The sequence below is a fragment of the Jatropha curcas genome, chromosome 7, assembly GCF_041381405.1.
Source record: "Jatropha curcas cultivar XTBG-Jc1 chromosome 7, XTBG_Jcur_1.0, whole genome shotgun sequence".
NCBI classification, from domain to species: Eukaryota; Viridiplantae; Streptophyta; class Magnoliopsida; order Malpighiales; family Euphorbiaceae; genus Jatropha; species Jatropha curcas.
Window position 1 is genome coordinate 24,878,975 of NC_143157.1, and position 16,385 is coordinate 24,895,359.

Consider the following 16,385-nt stretch of genomic DNA (forward strand, 5'->3'; position numbering starts at 1 on the left):
AATTGCAACTTTTTTTAATAGTTTCACATACTCAATTGCAACTCTTTTCGTTTAGACAATACAATGAACAAAAACTAAAAAATTAAGACAGTAAATATAATTATTCTCTATAATTTTTCAACAAATGCCCTCACTATAATTGTATAAAGTATATTAGAATGAAAAATAGATTCCTTTGGATTTGGATTCCTGAAATAACTGGATTTTAGGCCTTGCACATGCTATATGTATACTTGAATATTCACTAAATCTTTTATCATTGTTTGTTCTATTTCCTTGTGCTGAATGTTGTTTTACGAGTTTTAGAATTGTAAACATGAGTGAGCAAGCAAGTTCCTTCGGCTCTAGGGGAAAAAAGAGAGATTATAGTACTGCAATTCTTGATCGCAAAACATCAGCCATTCGTTTCATCGTTGATGAAGCCATTAACGATGACAATTCTTCGATTCAACTCCATCCACATGCCTTTGAAAAGCTTAATCTTTTTCAAGGCGACACCCTTTTAATTAAAGGGAAAAGAAGGAAAGATAAAATTTGCATTGCATGGGCAGATGAAACTTGCGAGGTGCATAAAATCAGGATGAACAGAGTGATTAGATCAAACTTGAAGGTTAGGCTTGGCGATATGATTTCTGTTCATGGTTTTGAAGTTGGGCACGGGAAGACAGTTCATGTGCTGCCTTTGGATGATACACTTGAAGGCATTACAGCAATCTTTTTGAAGCTTATTTGAAACCTTATTTTAGTGATAATTATAGACCAGTTAGAAAAGGAGATCTTTTTCTTGTGAGAGGAGGTATGAGGAGTGCTGAGTTTAAGGTCATTGAAACTGATCCTAATGAATACTGCGAGGTTGCTCCTGAAACTGAGATTTTCTAAGATGGGGATTCTGTGAAAAGGGAAGACGAAGAAAGGCTTGATGGTGTTGGTTATGATGATATTGGTGGTCTTAAGAAACAATTAGCTCAAATTAGGGAGTTGATTGAATTGCCATTGAGACATCCCCAACTGTTTAAAGCTATTGGTGTTAAACCACCGAGAGGGATTTTGCTGTATGGTCCTCCTGGTACTGGTAAAACTATGATGGCCAGGGCAGTTGCTAATGAAACTGGAACTTTCTGTTTATGTATCAATGGACCTGAAATTATGTCAAAGATGGCTGGAGAAAGTGAGCAAAATAAGGAATGCATTTGAAGAGGCTGAAAAGAATGCTCCTTCCATTATTTTCATCGATGAAATTGATTCAATTGCTCCTAAACGTGACAAAACTGGTGGGGAGATAGAGAGAAGAATTGTTTCGCAACTTTTAACTCTTATGGATGGTCTAAAATCTCGTGGTCATATTATTGTCTATTTTTCACTCTTTTCCTATTTTCATAAGCTTTGCATTTCACTGTGTAAGCAAAAGGCATTAAGGTCCTATTTTATTTCTTTTTACCTTTCCTTTCTTTTATGTTGTCAAGCAACTAATTTAGAGATTTGCAGATTTGCACACTAAGATAGATTCCAACTCAATACAACCCTTCCAAATTTTGAAGTCAATGCGTTAAATTATTCAGTCATTGAAAAGTTATAGTACTTTGAAGCTAGGAATCAATGGGCTTAACAAATCCTTTGTATTGAAAAATATAAATCCAAACCTTCAATTCTGGTAAGATGTGCATTAATTTCTGAATTCCATGATAATAAATCATCGCGTACAACATTTATCCGTTCAATTTCACTGTTTTATACATTCAATGGCATAAAAATTACTCTCTTAACTTATTAAGAAACTATTTTCAGGGAGCAGTTGTGAGCTTTTTATCATGCCTGTCTTCATCACTAGAAGAATGAATATTGTAGAAATCTGTCAAATAGGCCAAAGCATCTGAGTTATTATTGCATACCTTCCATAATGATGCAACTTCTCCTCTCGAGACAGTACCCCAATCCTCACAATTTTGAATGAAGTCTAAAAGCTTCTGGTAGAATGAGTCATAGTTCATCACAATAAAGGGGACTGGAAGCTCTGATCCTATCCTTTCTAGTTGAATCAGTGCTAAAATCTCAAACATCTCATCGAGAGTACCAATTCCACCAGGGAGAGCAACTACAGCAGTCTTATCAGAACTATTATTCCTAACTGCAGCATCCACCAGCCCATGCTTTCTTGCAGAGAAAAACCTAAAATTTTATTCAAAATGATTCATGCAATGTCTCCAAAGCTGTATCAGTAAAATATCCAACAATCATGAAAATACTGGTAAAGTATCACCTGCATGTAAGATAAGTTTCTGATGGCAGGTAAGCATGAAAATTTGAGGCTGTCCATTCGCCAGCTTCTTTTGCTATCTTAAATCCACCAACAGGCTTTCCTGCTTCTAGTGCACCTTTAATAGCAGCATCCATTAGGCCTGGACCAGCCCCTGTCCATGAGGTGCAGTCCAAAAGCTTTGCAACCTGCAATCTAGGAATTTAAAACTCACGAGACCCATGAATATGATGCCAAGTGCCACAGAATCTTATTACATGAACTTGGAAATACTTTTTGTCCAGTGCATGAACTGAAAATTAAACGGTTACAAAATATTAAGGTAAGAACTGAGATGAATATTACTTGCCTCTCTACCCAACTCCAGCACTTGCAAGTAATGTGGATGATCTGGTCCCATTCTTGAAGAACCCAGATAGACAACTCCCCTTCCAAGCCTTTGTATGAGATTATAGCATCGTTCTATCTCTCTTCTGACCTTGAAGCATGAAAATCCAATTGAAAAATAAGCTCTTCAGAACTGTTAAGGAATTTCATAAACTTGAGTGAATGAGAAAAAGAAAAGAGAAAAAGTGAAATAATCAAACTGTTATATTTCCTGCCAACCAACAAGGAAACAGGATAGAATGACATATCTTATATGTACTTCTCTAACAGTTAGGCCAAGATTTCTTTAAACGAGCCCTAGCTGACAGAGTTAGCAAAGATAAGCAGTAACCCTGCTATTTGATGCTACTTGAGCCCCTCGCAGTTGCTCTTTCAAAATCTCACTAGGACAACCCTCAACAAGAAAGTTTTAAAGTTGTCATTGCATTTCAATTAACCTCATATGATGAATGAAGCATCCGTTTGTTCAAGAGGAAATCAAAGATAGAGCAACTATACGCTCTCATGAAAAATGATGAAAATATACTCTTAAAATTGCAGCATGCAGAAATTAAAATATCAGCTAAGTTGAATTATTTTTGGAAAAAAATTGAAAACGATTTTCATCTCTTAATTAATTGCATATTATCCCTCCCTCTGTGCAATTCCATGATAGATTTTAAGCAAGCATGTTATATTAGGTTGCAGATAATGGCCCAGCCGAAATACCTACTACAAAATACATTTCTTGGACTATTTTAGAAAACCAGATACAAGAAACAACAGCTGACGTTGGCATAATCCTTGGCTTAATCCTACAAACCAAGGCTCCTATTGCCACAAAACACCAGTACGGCCTTACAATCATAATCCTTTCTTCTCTAGACACAGCCATTTCAGTAAGCACTCTAAAATGCCACCAAGACTCAGTGTAATTGTTCAACTTCCAGAACCAGAACATGCCTCAAAAAACAGGCGAGTTCACAGTGTTGTAGCATGAAACTGATCCAAATATTCTCTATATCATTTCCTCTATCTTAAATTAGTTACCAGTCTTGTCCTATTCTCTCAACCGCTATAAACTGTCATACAATGTCACAAAAGTTTCTGCTTAGTCAGTTATAATCTAATTTGGGTATGCTATCTTTTAGAATCAATGAACTCAACATTATCAATATAAAAAAGAAATTACAAAAAGCCGAAGACACTAAAAACATAAACGGAAACCAGAAAATGGAACGTGAAGCAAATCAAATATCTGAAGAAACCGTTGCACAGATAAAAATAATAAGAAGAATAATGAAAACAGAAGACAGCGAAACTGAAGCTACCTCATTTGGGCTTGTTCTCTCATCAAAGTCAACCAATTTATTCTTACAAAGCGAAATTCTTCTTGTGGAAGGCTTAAAGTTTGAAGATCTAACTTTAACACCACCAAACCTTTCATTTTCATTAAAAGATCGGAGCTTTATACTATAGTCACAAAAACTCCTGGCCATAATATGAGAACCCCATGAAAGCACAAGGGGAAAACCCATATTGGACCCACAAAATGGGTAAGTTATTGTGTTTTTTCAGTATTAATTGCCTGATATATATTTTGAGGTGAAAGGAACTGTACACCAAAAAATAAAACGAAAGAAAGGAGAGGAAGAGAAAAAAAGGGAAGCTTAGTATAGCAGTTGCAAGTTGCTTGATTGAATTTTGTGGAAAGCATCTGGGACTTCCAACTTCCAACCAGTGTAGTGCCATTGTAAAACCAAGTCGTGCCTCGTTGATAGCAAGGAGAAAGACGGGTGGGGCGAAAATTTTAATGTAATTAGGGGTATATTAGTCTTTCAGCAAGGTCAATCTATTTGCAACATTCTGAATCACAACCGTAGATTTTTATTCCTGGGTTGATAATCACAACCGTTGAAACTGCAGATGGATGTAAAACAAACCGCTGTCGTTCTAAATTTGTGTTAACCTTTCCGCCCGAGTTTTATAGGGGAAGCAGCAGAGGACAGGTTAGTAATTTCCCACAACTAGGGTTTTTCATATAAGCATAAAGCCCCGCCTCACTCTCACTTTCCTGTCTCTGAAACCCTAGCGTCCCTCTGGAGATTTGCACTTGTGAGGCAGTGAAAAGCTTAATTCACTCTCTCTGCAAAAATGGGTAATGTCTTTGATTGTTATTCTTTTCTTAATCTGATGCCCTTTTAGCTTGTCGCGAATAGAATTGTATTTTAGTGATGTTAATGGCCAAATTCTCTATGGATTGATAGGTATTTCTCGTGATTCGATGCACAAGAGGCGTGCCACTGGAGGCAAGAAGAAGGCATGGAGGAAGAAGAGAAAGTAAGCTTTCAAACCACGCATTTTCTTTTTCTTTTGTGAGGAAGTTCTGTTGTAATTTTGATCTGCTGGTGTTGTTTTGTTTTCTATTTGGTTGCTGAGAAGCTAGAAATTTGGAAATTGAATAGTGAAAAGTGATCCTGTATATTCTCTTGCTGCTAACATTTTATGAATAAATAAAGCTGTTATGGCCGTGGCTTGACAAATTGAATCAATTGGTTTTGTTGTGTTGTTCTTGCTTGTTGATCCTTTCTGAAGCAGGAAATGGAAGAGATTCCATTTTTTATTGTTATTGATTGGTTTAAATTTTTTTGTTCTAAATATCTGATAAATCTGTATTTCTTGATAAATTTATTTTATAGTTCACAATTATCCCTACTTATTCTAGCCAAACTATGGATAATCGGTGTATATTGATCTTTATATTAGCTTTTGCAAATAGTGAATTTATACACGAAAGGAGTATTCTCATTGGTTTAGAATTTTTTCATTTGCCAAAATTAATTTATACTTCCCTTGTCCCCCCTACTCTAAAGGTATGAGCTCGGAAGGCAGCCTGCAAACACAAAACTGTCTAGTAACAAGACAGTCAGGAGAATTAGGGTTAGAGGTGGAAATGTGAAGTGGCGTGCTTTGAGGCTTGATACTGGAAACTACTCCTGGGGAAGTGAGGCTGTTACTAGAAAGACCAGAATTCTTGATGTGGTGTACAATGCATCTAACAATGAGCTGGTTCGTACTCAAACCTTGGTGAAGAGTGCCATTGTCCAGGTTGATGCTGCACCATTTAAACAGTGGTATCTTCAGCACTATGGAGTTGATATTGGCCGCAAGAAGAAAGTTGCGGCTACCAAGAAGGAAGGAGAGGTAGAACCCTTTTTCATACGTTCAAGCAAATGAATAATTAAATTATATTTGTTCAAGTGTTATGGCCACTTCCTTCGTTCTGCCTTTTTGGGAAGTTTCTGATGCTTTTTGAATTATCCTTTTGTATGATTCATTTTTTTTTATATTTTAATTATCAATGCATGGATATGGGCCTTATGGAAGGCTAGTCAAATCTCGTATTAGCTGTTATTAACTTTAGTTGTTTAATACATGTGTATATGTTGTTTGCACATTTCAAAAATTTTACTGTAATCTGCCATTGCCTGGGAATGGACCCTTATTTATTTATTTGTCTTATATTAAATGCATTTTAATTGAGCGCAAATATCTTTGCATTATATTCATTTAAGGTCCCATTAACTATCTTGTACTTTTTCACTCTATTGTTGGATAGGAAGGTGAAGGTGCTACTGAGGAAGTGAAGAAGAGTAATCATGTTTTGAGAAAGCTGGAGAAGAGACAGCAGACTCGCAAGCTTGATCCTCATATTGAAGAACAATTTGCTGGTGGTCGTCTAATGGCTTGTATCTCATCACGCCCTGGTCAGTGTGGCCGTGCTGATGGGTATGTATTTTCTCATGTACTATTTCATTTAGTTGCTATATATATTTGTCCAAGCATGGTTTTGTTTGTCAATATTCATGAATGACCGAGCCAGATTGGTATTTTGCCATATGTAATTGTTTGCATTGCCAAGCCCTCAATTTTTTTGCTTTTTAATACTTGAAAAGCCTAATCAGTGATCATCTTTGCTTGCATTTGTAGTTAAAGAATATTTTCTTCTCCCCAAGTAGTGTTTGGCTTGAGGATTTGAATTTTGGTTGTGGTTCAAGTTATGTAAGTACTAATGTGAAGTTTTTGAGGGTGAAAACATGTTTGAACCAAATCATAGAATTTATTAGAAGTTAAACCTTTCTATCTCAGTTTTTATCCACCTTCGTAGATACAAGTTGCGATATATAAATCTGATTTGATCAACTTAATCACCATTCCTTTGATTTTGAACTATGCTAATCAATGCATTGCTAATTACAATTTAAAATTTTTTTATTTTTTGCTGTTAGGTATATTCTGGAGGGTAAGGAGCTGGAGTTCTACATGAAGAAGATCCAGAGGAAGAAGGGCAAGGGAGCTGGGGCTGCCTAAAATTTTGCAATCCAAACTTTCTATTCAGATCAGACTTGTCTCCCCCCTCTTTCTTTTCCTTGTGTCTGGAGATTGTATTTTTTATGAGATGAGAGATTAAACTTGTAGCAGCAACTATTATTATCGTTGAATTCCCAATTAGAAACCTAATATTGTCTTTTATTTAACAGCAGCATAAGATGATCTTTTGATTTTGTATGGCCTGTTGATGGTAATATTGCTGTCATATGATGAGAGTTGTGTTTTTTTTCTTCCCGTTGTTTTTTGTTGATTTTTGGGAGAGGTGGACGAGGTTAAGTGCCTCGGTCATTCCTATCTGCAGGAGCCAAGTATTTCTTGTACTTCATTAAGCGAGCGGATCCTGATAGAGTATTATTAGTTTTCCATGTAAAACTAACAAGCTTAAATCAATTTTTATTATAAATTCTTATTTATAGATTTATTCGAACACTAAAGTATCTTTTAAAAAACTTTATAAGTTTATAACAAATGTAATCTTCAATTAATATATCTTCGAAATTTTTTTGCGAATACTTTTTAAAAGGTACATTTATGTATAAAAATTATAAACAAAACTACATTATGTATCTTGTTTATAGTACTCTCTCTTATCTAAAAAAATAATATATTTTATCTTTTTGGTTTGTTTTAAAATATAGTCTATTTATTTTTTATGTATTATAGTTAATTTTTAAATTCTCTATTATACTTTTATTAAATTTTATTTTATTTTTAATAATTTTTATTTATTATTTCAATATAATAGATGCTCGTGTTATTTAAACGAGCATAATAAAAAAGTTATATAAATAAAAATATCTTGAACTATCATTATAGGATGGAAAAAGTATTAAATTATACATGAGTTGGTTATTTAATTACTTGATTTAAATTTGGTTCTTTTGTTAAATGAGTGTAAAAGAATTTGATTATTTATATTTATAAATTTATTATAATCTTTAAAACGTAACTTGAAGTAACTTGAAATGATAAGAAAATGTAACTCGAAAATTTCCTCAAAACCTTCCAAGGATAAAATATAACCAACTTCCGAAATTATCAAAAGTACTGATTGAGGCTTAGATTAACTTTGTATGAGGTTCCCCCAAACAAGTTATTCTCTACTAATCACTTGGTTAACGATCAATTTCAGATTTATAAACTAAATATAACTGGTGATTCCTTTTTCTCCTAATGTTAGGATATGAGAAAATTGTAATTTAAATCGATATGAGTAATCCGTGAATGAAACACTTATTTTATTGAACTTCCACCATTAAAAATGCAATTTTCATTTGACAAAAAGGGGTAATAAAATAAATAAAGAAGACCTACGCTTATCTATCCTTTGCCATGTTTCTTTCGCAATCGTTCCTTAACAAAATCATTTCGAGCTTTGATGCGAGCTTGTTGGGGTGCAACGTGGACATAGGAGAAATGTGAGCCAACTGCAAAGAGGGTTGCTCCAGCAATGAAGCATCCCACCGTCATTGCCAATTTCTTCGGTGTTGATGGGTAACATAACACCATTCTTCTTTAACTAGAAAGCACAAACCCAGCAGTTCAGTAGTTGATCAAAGATTCCTCAATTGTTTTCGCAGAATTTGCACGAGTAGAGAAACAAATGTATCCGCGGCAATTTATCAAACATATAACAGGCATTCTTGACAAATCCTCAATCACAGCGTCACTTCATCAAATCAAGCAAGAAACATTAAAACCCTAAGAATATTACCTAGAATCAGCTTCGATTTGAGGGAATTGGAGCACAAAAAACCAGCGGCCCTATTATTATTGTGAATATTGTTGGAATTCCTTGTAAAAATTAGTGTAATTTGCTGTTCCAAATGGGTCAAACGGATCGGATATTAAGGGCGTAATCCGACTCAGAATGAGGGCTGGGAAATTGAGGCAAGTGAGTGGTTGATTGCTATGGGTTCTCGGTTGCTGCTATGGCTATTTGAGGGGGTAAGAGATTGTGGGTTGTGGTTATCTTGGTGTTTTCGTGGCACCGTAAGGGGCTTCAATCAGGGATGGAAACGAGATAGAACAAGTAAACATGGCATACGAGAGAGACAGAGAGCAATGCGAGCCGAGGGAGGAAGATGAGGGATTTTTCCTCCAGGCAAAAGTGGCGTCGTTTTCATTGCTAAGTGAGCTTTTTGTTTAAATTGTGGGGCCGCTTTGAATCATTTTTTATTCAGAACCCTAATTCTAATTTCTGTTGTTTATTTATTTTATTTTATTTTTTCGTGTCATTTTAGTGTGTACTGTTGTCTGTTGTGATACAGAGACCAATACCGTCCTTTTTTAACGGAGACAGTGAGTACAAGATCGACTGTGACTCTGTGTGTGCCCATCCCTGTCCCAGCCGTAAGCTTTCCTTCCTCGACTCTCGTATCGCTTCAATGGAATCAAAAGCCTTGCTCTCTGGTTTGTGCTCAAACTCCACTTTTCCAGCAATCCAAAATAACAAAAAGCCACTCTCTTTAACGTTTTATTACTCTTCTTATTCTTACTCCTCTGGTCAGTCCCAGAATTATGTCAGCTTCAATACCCACCAATCAATTTCTCCACCAAGAGTAAAGTCATTATCTTTTAAGAGATTAGAGTGTGCGAACAGTTCGGAGAAATTAGGGAGTACTGGTTTTCACAATGAAGGTTATTTAAACTCTGGGATTAAAAGGAAAAAGCTCGCAGTTTTTGTCTCTGGTGGAGGTTCAAATTTTAAGTCAGTTCATGAAGCTTGCATTCAAGGATCAGTCCATGGTGATGTTGTCGCTGTGGTCACTAATAGGAAAGGTATATTCTGCCGTCAAATTTTTTCTTCATCTATGCAAGTGCTTCAACTCTGCATTTTATTTAGTCAATTCTTCGTTTTGGGGGGATTGTATAAGGTTTCATGTAGGTTTCTTTTGTGTGTCTCACAGGTTGTGGAGGTGCAGAGTACGCAAGAAATAAGGAAATCCCTGTTGTTTTGTTTCCTAGGACCAAAGATGAACCTGATGGACTATCCCCAAGGGACCTTGTTGCTGCTCTTAGGTTTGGCTGATTTTTATTTGTATTTCTCAATTTTGAACTAAAATTTTGTTCTTCGTTTAATAATGAGATGGTTCACGCTCCTTGTTTTTTCATCTTAGTAGCATTGGCCTTATGAGTGTTCTTACAAAGGTTAACTACGTTTAGTGATCTTATAGGGAGTGAATCATTTAGGCTTGATTTAAACTGCCTTCTTTATTTTAAAATTAATTGTTTCTGTGAACATGTAGAGGAAGAGTTGTCATTCCAATAAGAGTAAAAAGCAATACGTAAAATGAAATGCAAAACTGATAGGTTATAGGCTGAGCATTTGGATATTTAAAAGAAGAAGAGAAAAAAGCACAAAACTTTTTACAATAATGTTAAGAATAATCTACTGTCTGTTTTTTCTATGTGCTCTAACACATTTTTACATCTAGAAATTCTGTAGTTTTTAACTTCTTAGACAATTGGTTTCAAGAAAATGCAAATGATTAGAATATCTGTGAGGAATGGTTCCCTCTCTCTCTCCACCCTTTAATTTCAACTTGAATGGAATAAAGTTGAAATGATTGTACCTACTCTATCCATTGTTCACGTTGTCTTAATCAGGGAGTTTGAGGTTGACTTCATTCTTCTAGCTGGGTATCTCAAACTTATACCAGCAGAATTGGTCCAAGCTTATCCAAAACGCATATTAAATATACATCCAGCACTTCTTCCAGCCTTTGGAGGCAAAGGCTACTATGGCATGAAGGTGCATAAAGCAGTCATTGCTTCTGGAGCAAGGTAACTTACAGAATATGCTGTTAGTCTTCTTTGTCTTCAGAAATTAATTTTCAAACAAAAAACTAAAGTTCCTTCCCTATTTCAGTTCGGCCGTCTTAATTTTAAAGTTTAATGAGAAAATTCCTTATGTCATGCTCTATTTTGGGTTTTCCCTCATCCTCTCTCCTTGTGCCTGGTTAGATACTCAGGGCCAACTATCCATTTTGTTGATGAGCATTATGACACGGGACTTATCATTGCTCAAAGAGTTGTCCCCGTGCTTGCAAATGACACTGCAGAGGAGCTAGCTGCAAGGGTTCTCCGAGAGGTAACGATATTATTTCACTTTTTTCCAATTTGAAAATGTTATGTTCCACGCCATGTCATATCAACTTGTCTGTCCAATTTTTGTGTATCTGCTACATTGGATAAGTAGTACTGACTTTAGGAGACAGATGTTCATCTTAAAATAGCCTTACAAAAACAACCGTATAAGATCATCGAAGGCATTTTAACTTCTGGTTTTGCTTCGAATGTAAGATTTCATTTGGTTTAAAATTATTTTGCAACATTTCTTCTTCACTTTCTATATTACAGGAGCATCGGTTATATGTGGAAGTGACAGCGGCATTATGTGAGGAGCGCATTATTTGGAGGGAAGATGGCGTCCCTCTCATTAGAAGTAGGGAAAACCCCAACCAGTACAGCTAAGACTAGTCTTTGCTTTTTGGTAAGCCTTAAAATTTATCTTATATGATTTACTTAACCAGTGGTGGGAACTTTCTTATTAAGCATGGCTTTCTCAAAAATCAAGTTGATTTCCTGTATTGTAGGTTGTACCCTGCAGAAGGTGCAGCATGCATGCAAGTGTTCTATAGAAGTATTGTTGTTATACAAGTTGCCATTGAGATCAATATCTAACCACCTCTTCAAATCACATATTTACCTACACAGGACATTTTGCAATTGATCATAGATAACAAGCTTACTCTTTCCTGAAGGTTTACATAATTAATAAAAATTTTACCCTTGGAGCTCCTACTAAGCGATGATGAATGAATTGTTTTCTCTGCCAAGTTATGATTTTTCACCAAATGTGTGTTAAAAGACTACATACTGATTATCGCAGGACGCCTATAGTTTCAGTTTTAGATGCGATGGAAGCTGCTGGGAGTTGTTGCAGCCTTTTAAAATTGACCTACAGAATGCAGGTGAAGAACTTTTTGAGCTGGGGAACTTTTGAGTACAAGCTTAATTTTGGCCATTTGTTGATTTTTCTTGTTTTCATTATTATTTTCCCTTTAGGATCATTTGCAGGCTAATTGATATAATATACTAATGTACTGAAATTGCTTTACATATATTAGCAGAATGTGGACGAGCTTTTTCGGTTTGATTTTTCATAGTTATACTAGTGTTTCTTAAGGACTGGGTAATTCTTGTTCGTAACAAGCATAAGCACAACTTAAAATTGTATTGAAAAGGAGATATATAAGGCGAACCATCAAAGCTCCCCTGAAATTTCCTCATGGAATCGGAAATTGGAATAGCGTGAGAAGATAGTATCATCAATGCAAAAAGAAAAAACCATGTCATAAGAGACAGCTTTAAACAATGAAAAAATAAAACTGAAACAAAAAAAAGACAAAATCTCATAAAGTCATAATTAGTTCTTCCCATTCTTTAACTTCTGTTTCTGATAAGAGTTTTGTACAAGGAGCATTAGGTCTAAACCGTTATCTCTAGCCAATGACTCCACCCACCATCTAATTTAACTGACATAGGCTACACAATTCCCCAAGGCCATTCAATGGTCACCTGCTTGTTTTAATGAAGCAATTTCTTTTATCACCAGAGTTTTATCTTCCTCAAATTGCTCATCTTCTGCAACAAATGAAACTTGATTTTCACCCCAAAAAGACAATAACGTTAGAATTAAAAAATGTTCAAATTAATCAATGTTATACCTCTATCCATCTTGAAGTCGGCCAAGAAACGCAGAAGCTTGCTTCTATTGGCAATGAGGATGCCAACAATTTCAGGAGGTTTATTTTGATTCGCAGCAAAAAGCTATCAGCAATGAGAGAAGATGGCAAATAAATAAAAATACAAGTCTAGAATTTATAATTATCTATGCCAAACATTTGAGTCAATACCTTGAACACATGAAATGCATCAATCTGGATGTTCTTGCTTGATTCCTGAAATGGAATGTAATAGAAACAATTGACTACGTTGGAATTATAAATTTTTGCTCCATTTGCATGCTAAGGACGCATGAATAATCTAAAGAGGCTTTAATAGTTAGCCCTCTGTGCTTTATTTCCTCTTTAACAGATTCTATTAATCAAAAAATTGATTGAAAATGTAATTCTCCTTGACAATCAAAGACACTGAACACATACCCTTAGAAGATTCATTAGAATCCTCAAGTTATCTTTGGAGCTTACATATCGAACCATGACTGCAGTATTTGAACGATCAAGCAAAATTTCACCCAAAAGCTGAAACGAATAGCAGAAAATGTCAGCATAAGCTCAGCTGCAAAAGAAATAAGTGCATCTTACTAGCAGACAGAATATATAGGATTTTTCCTATAATCACAAAACAAAAATAAAGGGAATTTTGAATAATGGCAGAAGCAACATTTATTGACATAAGAAGTGCAGCCCCATAGTAAGTTAATAAGAATGTTCATGTTAATTATGGACAGTACACGATTCAAAAACAGCAACTTAAGGAATCCAGGGATTAGTTGTACCCTGAATTCTTATAATTGCATTTCTTTCCAGTAGGAAATATTCCCGTACTGAAAAAGGACAGGAAATGCTCTATTTCCCATTCCAGAAAAAGAGGGAAGAAAAGAGTAATAAGAAATTATCATACAATGAGATTCAGTTCCATGTCATTGTAACAGATGGTCGATGCATGAGATTAAACTTGCATAGGCAGATATTTGCAAACATCTTCACACCTTACAAGCTTGTCGTTTGGTGATATAACTTTGAGATTCCAGCAGCTTTGAGTTAAAATCCTGAAAGAACTAGAACCACAAAAAGTTGGCAAAAGGTTAAATTGCCATCGAAGTGTTGAACATGTTGAACACATGATATTTTGACAACAAATTGGCCAGACTTTTCAGATCCTAGAACACTCATCTTCAAGAACAGAGAAACGTCAAAGGAACATATCATGCACAGGCTGACACACAAACAAGAATTTACTCAACTGACGAGAAAAATTGTCAACCTAACAGAGGGAGAAGATCAGGATAGACATACCCAATCATAATTTTTTGAAAGAAATCCAGCAACCGTGGATTTGTGCCTGGTCAGAAGCTCCTGTAACATGTTGTACAATAAAATCACCATGCTTGCAAGTATTGCAACTATAATGGAGAATCAGAACATTAGGCCAACTAAAATACCAAAACTCGGTTAACTTATTCATGAATAGGATTAGTAAGTATAGATGCAAGATCAACCAACAGCCAGGGATAGTTGCGAAAATTAAACATCGAAAATTGCTATACTGTACTTGCCATAAAGTACTAATTAAGATAACTCAACCTTGAAAGTCGCCATAGCATCTGCTGCAACATCAAAATTTGGAAGCTGTATATAGTTAAAAAACTTCTTCATGTTTTCTGATTCCAAGGCATACCTGCAAAAAGAGTTAAAAAGTAAGGGATATCTTAAAAATATGAACTCAGAAAGAGTATCTTTACATCCACCAGCTGACGACCAAAAGTTATGCCAAAAAAAAAAAATCCACCTCACATGCATAATATGCTGCCAACTAATCTTTCAGTTTCAGATAATTACTTTGCAATGCTCTGATGACGTATGCACTCCCTCAACATACCACCATAATGCAAAGCAAGGTCTGGATCTTCATACCTAATCAAGATATCAATATAAGCAAATTAATCCACAAGAAAACAAAGTAGAAGACAAATAAGAGATTTACCAACTCTATAGACTTATAGAACAAGCTTTCCCCTAAAATTAGTGTTGCAGCCAGTTACAAGAAGACTTTTCTCGTCCAAAAATGGCTACAAAGCTTAGCAAGCTTGAAGTGGCACTTATGTGCTGACCACTACAATTTTTATGTTCATAATAAAACAAAATTCTACATGACACTTAGTTCCTGTCTGATGTTCACAAAAAGCAATGAAAGCACATTTGCACCGACTGATATAAACTTCCAAGTTAATAACTGAACCATGTAAAAATGTTAAAATTTGCAATACATACAACGTGAGATCTAAGGTATGGTTAAGGTAGGGCACACAAACAGCATAAATAATCATCAAAACATCAAGAATTTCCACAGACAATATCTTACCCCAATATCAAAATATCAATAAGATCTAAGTTAGCTTCCAAGTAACTGGAAGCAATCATCCGACTTTGAACTTGCTGTCTCTGCAAATTTGCTACCACTTGAGTGGCGTCCCTACGTGCCTATGAAAAACGATCTTCTTTATGATAAGCAAAAGAGAAGAGTGCAAAAGAAAAATAGCAGTGAAAAAAATGAACAAGATATCAAACTCTAAAGCTAGATATGATAAATCAAAATGAATCAACAAATATATTCCTTTTCATTCCTCACCTCCAAACTTAATTTTGGAAGAAAGATAATTAAAAGATGCATCGTGTTCTCTCTGAAAAATTCCTGAGTCAATTGTGCACAAGCCTCTGCGACGGGCTCAGATTCACTACTACCATAAAGAATCAGCTTTAACTCCCGTATGTGTTTATTCAATTCATCCATCTGCAAACACACAACAATTCATAAATAAATACCACAACGGTCTAAACGTCTTTCCTAAGAATTGGACAAACAGTAAACCAAACGAAATAAAAATTCAAACTTTATACATTTAAAAGAATACAGATAAGTAAAACGAACCTTCTCTTCTCGCTTGGAGCCGCGAAGATCACCACTGCCATTGAGGGAAAGGAGAAGGTTCCGAGTTTGCCTCACGAGTTCAGCTGGAGATTTTGGCTTGGACTTGAAGAGGGATTTCATTTGTCTTCTTCCTATTTCTCTCTCTTAGGGTTTAGAATTGTCAAAATTTTGAAGGGTGTGAGAGTGAAGAGGCGAGGGAGAGAGTAGGTGTTTGTTTTCCCGGAAAATCGGTGGAGTAAACGTTATTGACATGTATGTAATTTTCTGAAAAATAGAAAGTGGAGCCTGAGCGAACTAATACGGAACTGTTTAAGTGCTTAAGGTCACGTGTTGTATCATGTGACAGTTATTAAAATTTGTTGCTTTCCACCTCTTTTACTTCACTCTCTTCTGTAAGGCAACACATTTTTCAAATTAGTGGATAAAAGCTTTCACTTTGAGCAAGGCACCTTCTCTATTATGATAATAATTAAAAGGTTTCTCTCTATTGCTTGTCAAAGTTCCGTTGTTATTGGGTTATTCATACATTTTATACGTCTCACGGGACATTATCAAATGAATGATACAAGTCTCAGTTAAAAATTTCTAACGCAAAATGTTGCTTTCGTTGACCATCCTTACTCTAATAACATCTAGGGTTCTTCCAACAATAGATCGTCTGAAATAAATTAACATTTTTTGATATTTTTTAAAC

General features: G+C 35.3%; 5 protein-coding genes and 1 pseudogene across 7 annotated transcripts; 3 read left to right on the forward strand and 3 right to left on the reverse strand.

Annotated features, from left to right (window-relative positions):
- Positions 1-293: 293 nt before the first annotated feature.
- LOC105633282 (cell division control protein 48 homolog D pseudogene) lies at positions 294-1,498 on the forward strand (annotated as a pseudogene).
- A 148-nt stretch (positions 1,499-1,646) lies between these two features.
- Positions 1,647-4,588, reverse strand: LOC105633038 (Putative lysine decarboxylase family protein). Its single transcript, XM_012215549.4, has 4 exons — positions 3,952-4,588; positions 2,604-2,732; positions 2,258-2,442; positions 1,647-2,166 (listed from the first exon to the last, which is right to left on the reverse strand). The coding sequence occupies exons 1-4, from the start codon at positions 4,156-4,158 to the stop codon at positions 1,782-1,784; spliced, it is 906 nt and encodes a 301-aa protein (XP_012070939.1). The 5' UTR covers positions 4,159-4,588; the 3' UTR covers positions 1,647-1,781.
- Positions 4,589-4,623: 35 nt separating this feature from the next.
- LOC105633040 (small ribosomal subunit protein eS8) lies at positions 4,624-7,185 on the forward strand. The gene is made up of 5 exons (XM_012215551.4): positions 4,624-4,778; positions 4,888-4,960; positions 5,494-5,824; positions 6,240-6,409; positions 6,910-7,185. Exons 1-5 carry the CDS (start codon positions 4,775-4,777, stop codon positions 6,989-6,991), a joined length of 660 nt encoding a protein of 219 aa, XP_012070941.1. The 5' UTR covers positions 4,624-4,774; the 3' UTR covers positions 6,992-7,185.
- A 1,041-nt stretch (positions 7,186-8,226) lies between these two features.
- On the reverse strand, positions 8,227-8,521 carry LOC110009355 (uncharacterized). Its single transcript, XM_089723730.1, has one exon. The coding sequence runs from the start codon at positions 8,519-8,521 to the stop codon at positions 8,333-8,335; it is 189 nt and encodes a 62-aa protein (XP_089579856.1). The 3' UTR covers positions 8,227-8,332.
- A 482-nt stretch (positions 8,522-9,003) lies between these two features.
- On the forward strand, positions 9,004-12,173 carry LOC105633283 (Formyl transferase). 3 transcript variants are annotated; one of them, XM_089723728.1, is made up of 7 exons: positions 9,004-9,144; positions 9,283-9,793; positions 9,922-10,033; positions 10,622-10,798; positions 10,979-11,105; positions 11,375-11,507; positions 11,592-12,173. In XM_089723728.1, the coding sequence occupies exons 2-6, from the start codon at positions 9,400-9,402 to the stop codon at positions 11,486-11,488; spliced, it is 924 nt and encodes a 307-aa protein (XP_089579854.1). In that variant the 5' UTR covers positions 9,004-9,144; positions 9,283-9,399; the 3' UTR covers positions 11,489-11,507; positions 11,592-12,173. The 3 variants fall into 3 exon arrangements, with proteins under 3 accessions (XP_089579854.1, XP_089579853.1, XP_089579855.1); XM_089723727.1 differs by having other exon boundaries at positions 11,611-12,173; XM_089723729.1 differs by having other exon boundaries at positions 11,907-12,173.
- Positions 12,174-12,432: 259 nt separating this feature from the next.
- On the reverse strand, positions 12,433-15,981 carry LOC105633041 (putative MO25-like protein At5g47540). Its single transcript, XM_012215552.4, has 11 exons — positions 15,692-15,981; positions 15,392-15,553; positions 15,125-15,243; positions 14,602-14,676; positions 14,347-14,440; positions 14,059-14,118; positions 13,752-13,820; positions 13,183-13,281; positions 12,934-12,978; positions 12,745-12,847; positions 12,433-12,661 (listed from the first exon to the last, which is right to left on the reverse strand). The coding sequence occupies exons 1-11, from the start codon at positions 15,809-15,811 to the stop codon at positions 12,585-12,587; spliced, it is 1,023 nt and encodes a 340-aa protein (XP_012070942.1). The 5' UTR covers positions 15,812-15,981; the 3' UTR covers positions 12,433-12,584.
- Between the last annotated feature and the right edge of the window lie 404 nt (positions 15,982-16,385).

Excerpts from the sequence above, each read along its gene's own strand:
- LOC105633038 (XM_012215549.4), bottom strand. The coding sequence starts at position 4,158 with ATGGGTTTTCCCCTTGTGCTTTCATGGGGTTCTCATATTATGGCCAGG. Across the intron at positions 2,733-3,951 it reads AGAGAACAAGCCCAAATGAG|GTCAGAAGAGAGATAGAACG; the intron begins GTAGCTTCAGTT and ends TCATGCTTCAAG. Across the intron at positions 2,443-2,603 it reads TGCTGGAGTTGGGTAGAGAG|GTTGCAAAGCTTTTGGACTG; the intron begins GCAAGTAATATT and ends CCTAGATTGCAG.
- LOC105633283 (XM_089723728.1), top strand. The coding sequence starts at position 9,400 with ATGGAATCAAAAGCCTTGCTCTCTGGTTTGTGCTCAAACTCCACTTTT. Across the intron at positions 9,794-9,921 it reads TGTGGTCACTAATAGGAAAG|GTTGTGGAGGTGCAGAGTAC; the intron begins GTATATTCTGCC and ends TGTGTCTCACAG. Across the intron at positions 10,799-10,978 it reads GTCATTGCTTCTGGAGCAAG|ATACTCAGGGCCAACTATCC; the intron begins GTAACTTACAGA and ends GTGCCTGGTTAG.
- LOC110009355 (XM_089723730.1), bottom strand. The coding sequence starts at position 8,521 with ATGGTGTTATGTTACCCATCAACACCGAAGAAATTGGCAATGACGGTG.
- LOC105633041 (XM_012215552.4), bottom strand. The coding sequence starts at position 15,811 with ATGAAATCCCTCTTCAAGTCCAAGCCAAAATCTCCAGCTGAACTCGTG. Across the intron at positions 14,119-14,346 it reads ATGCTATGGCGACTTTCAAG|GAGCTTCTGACCAGGCACAA; the intron begins GTTGAGTTATCT and ends AACATGTTACAG. Across the intron at positions 12,848-12,933 it reads ATGCATTTCATGTGTTCAAG|CTTTTTGCTGCGAATCAAAA; the intron begins GTATTGACTCAA and ends CATTGCTGATAG.
- LOC105633040 (XM_012215551.4), top strand. Across the intron at positions 4,961-5,493 it reads GCATGGAGGAAGAAGAGAAA|GTATGAGCTCGGAAGGCAGC; the intron begins GTAAGCTTTCAA and ends CCTACTCTAAAG. Across the intron at positions 5,825-6,239 it reads CTACCAAGAAGGAAGGAGAG|GAAGGTGAAGGTGCTACTGA; the intron begins GTAGAACCCTTT and ends ATTGTTGGATAG.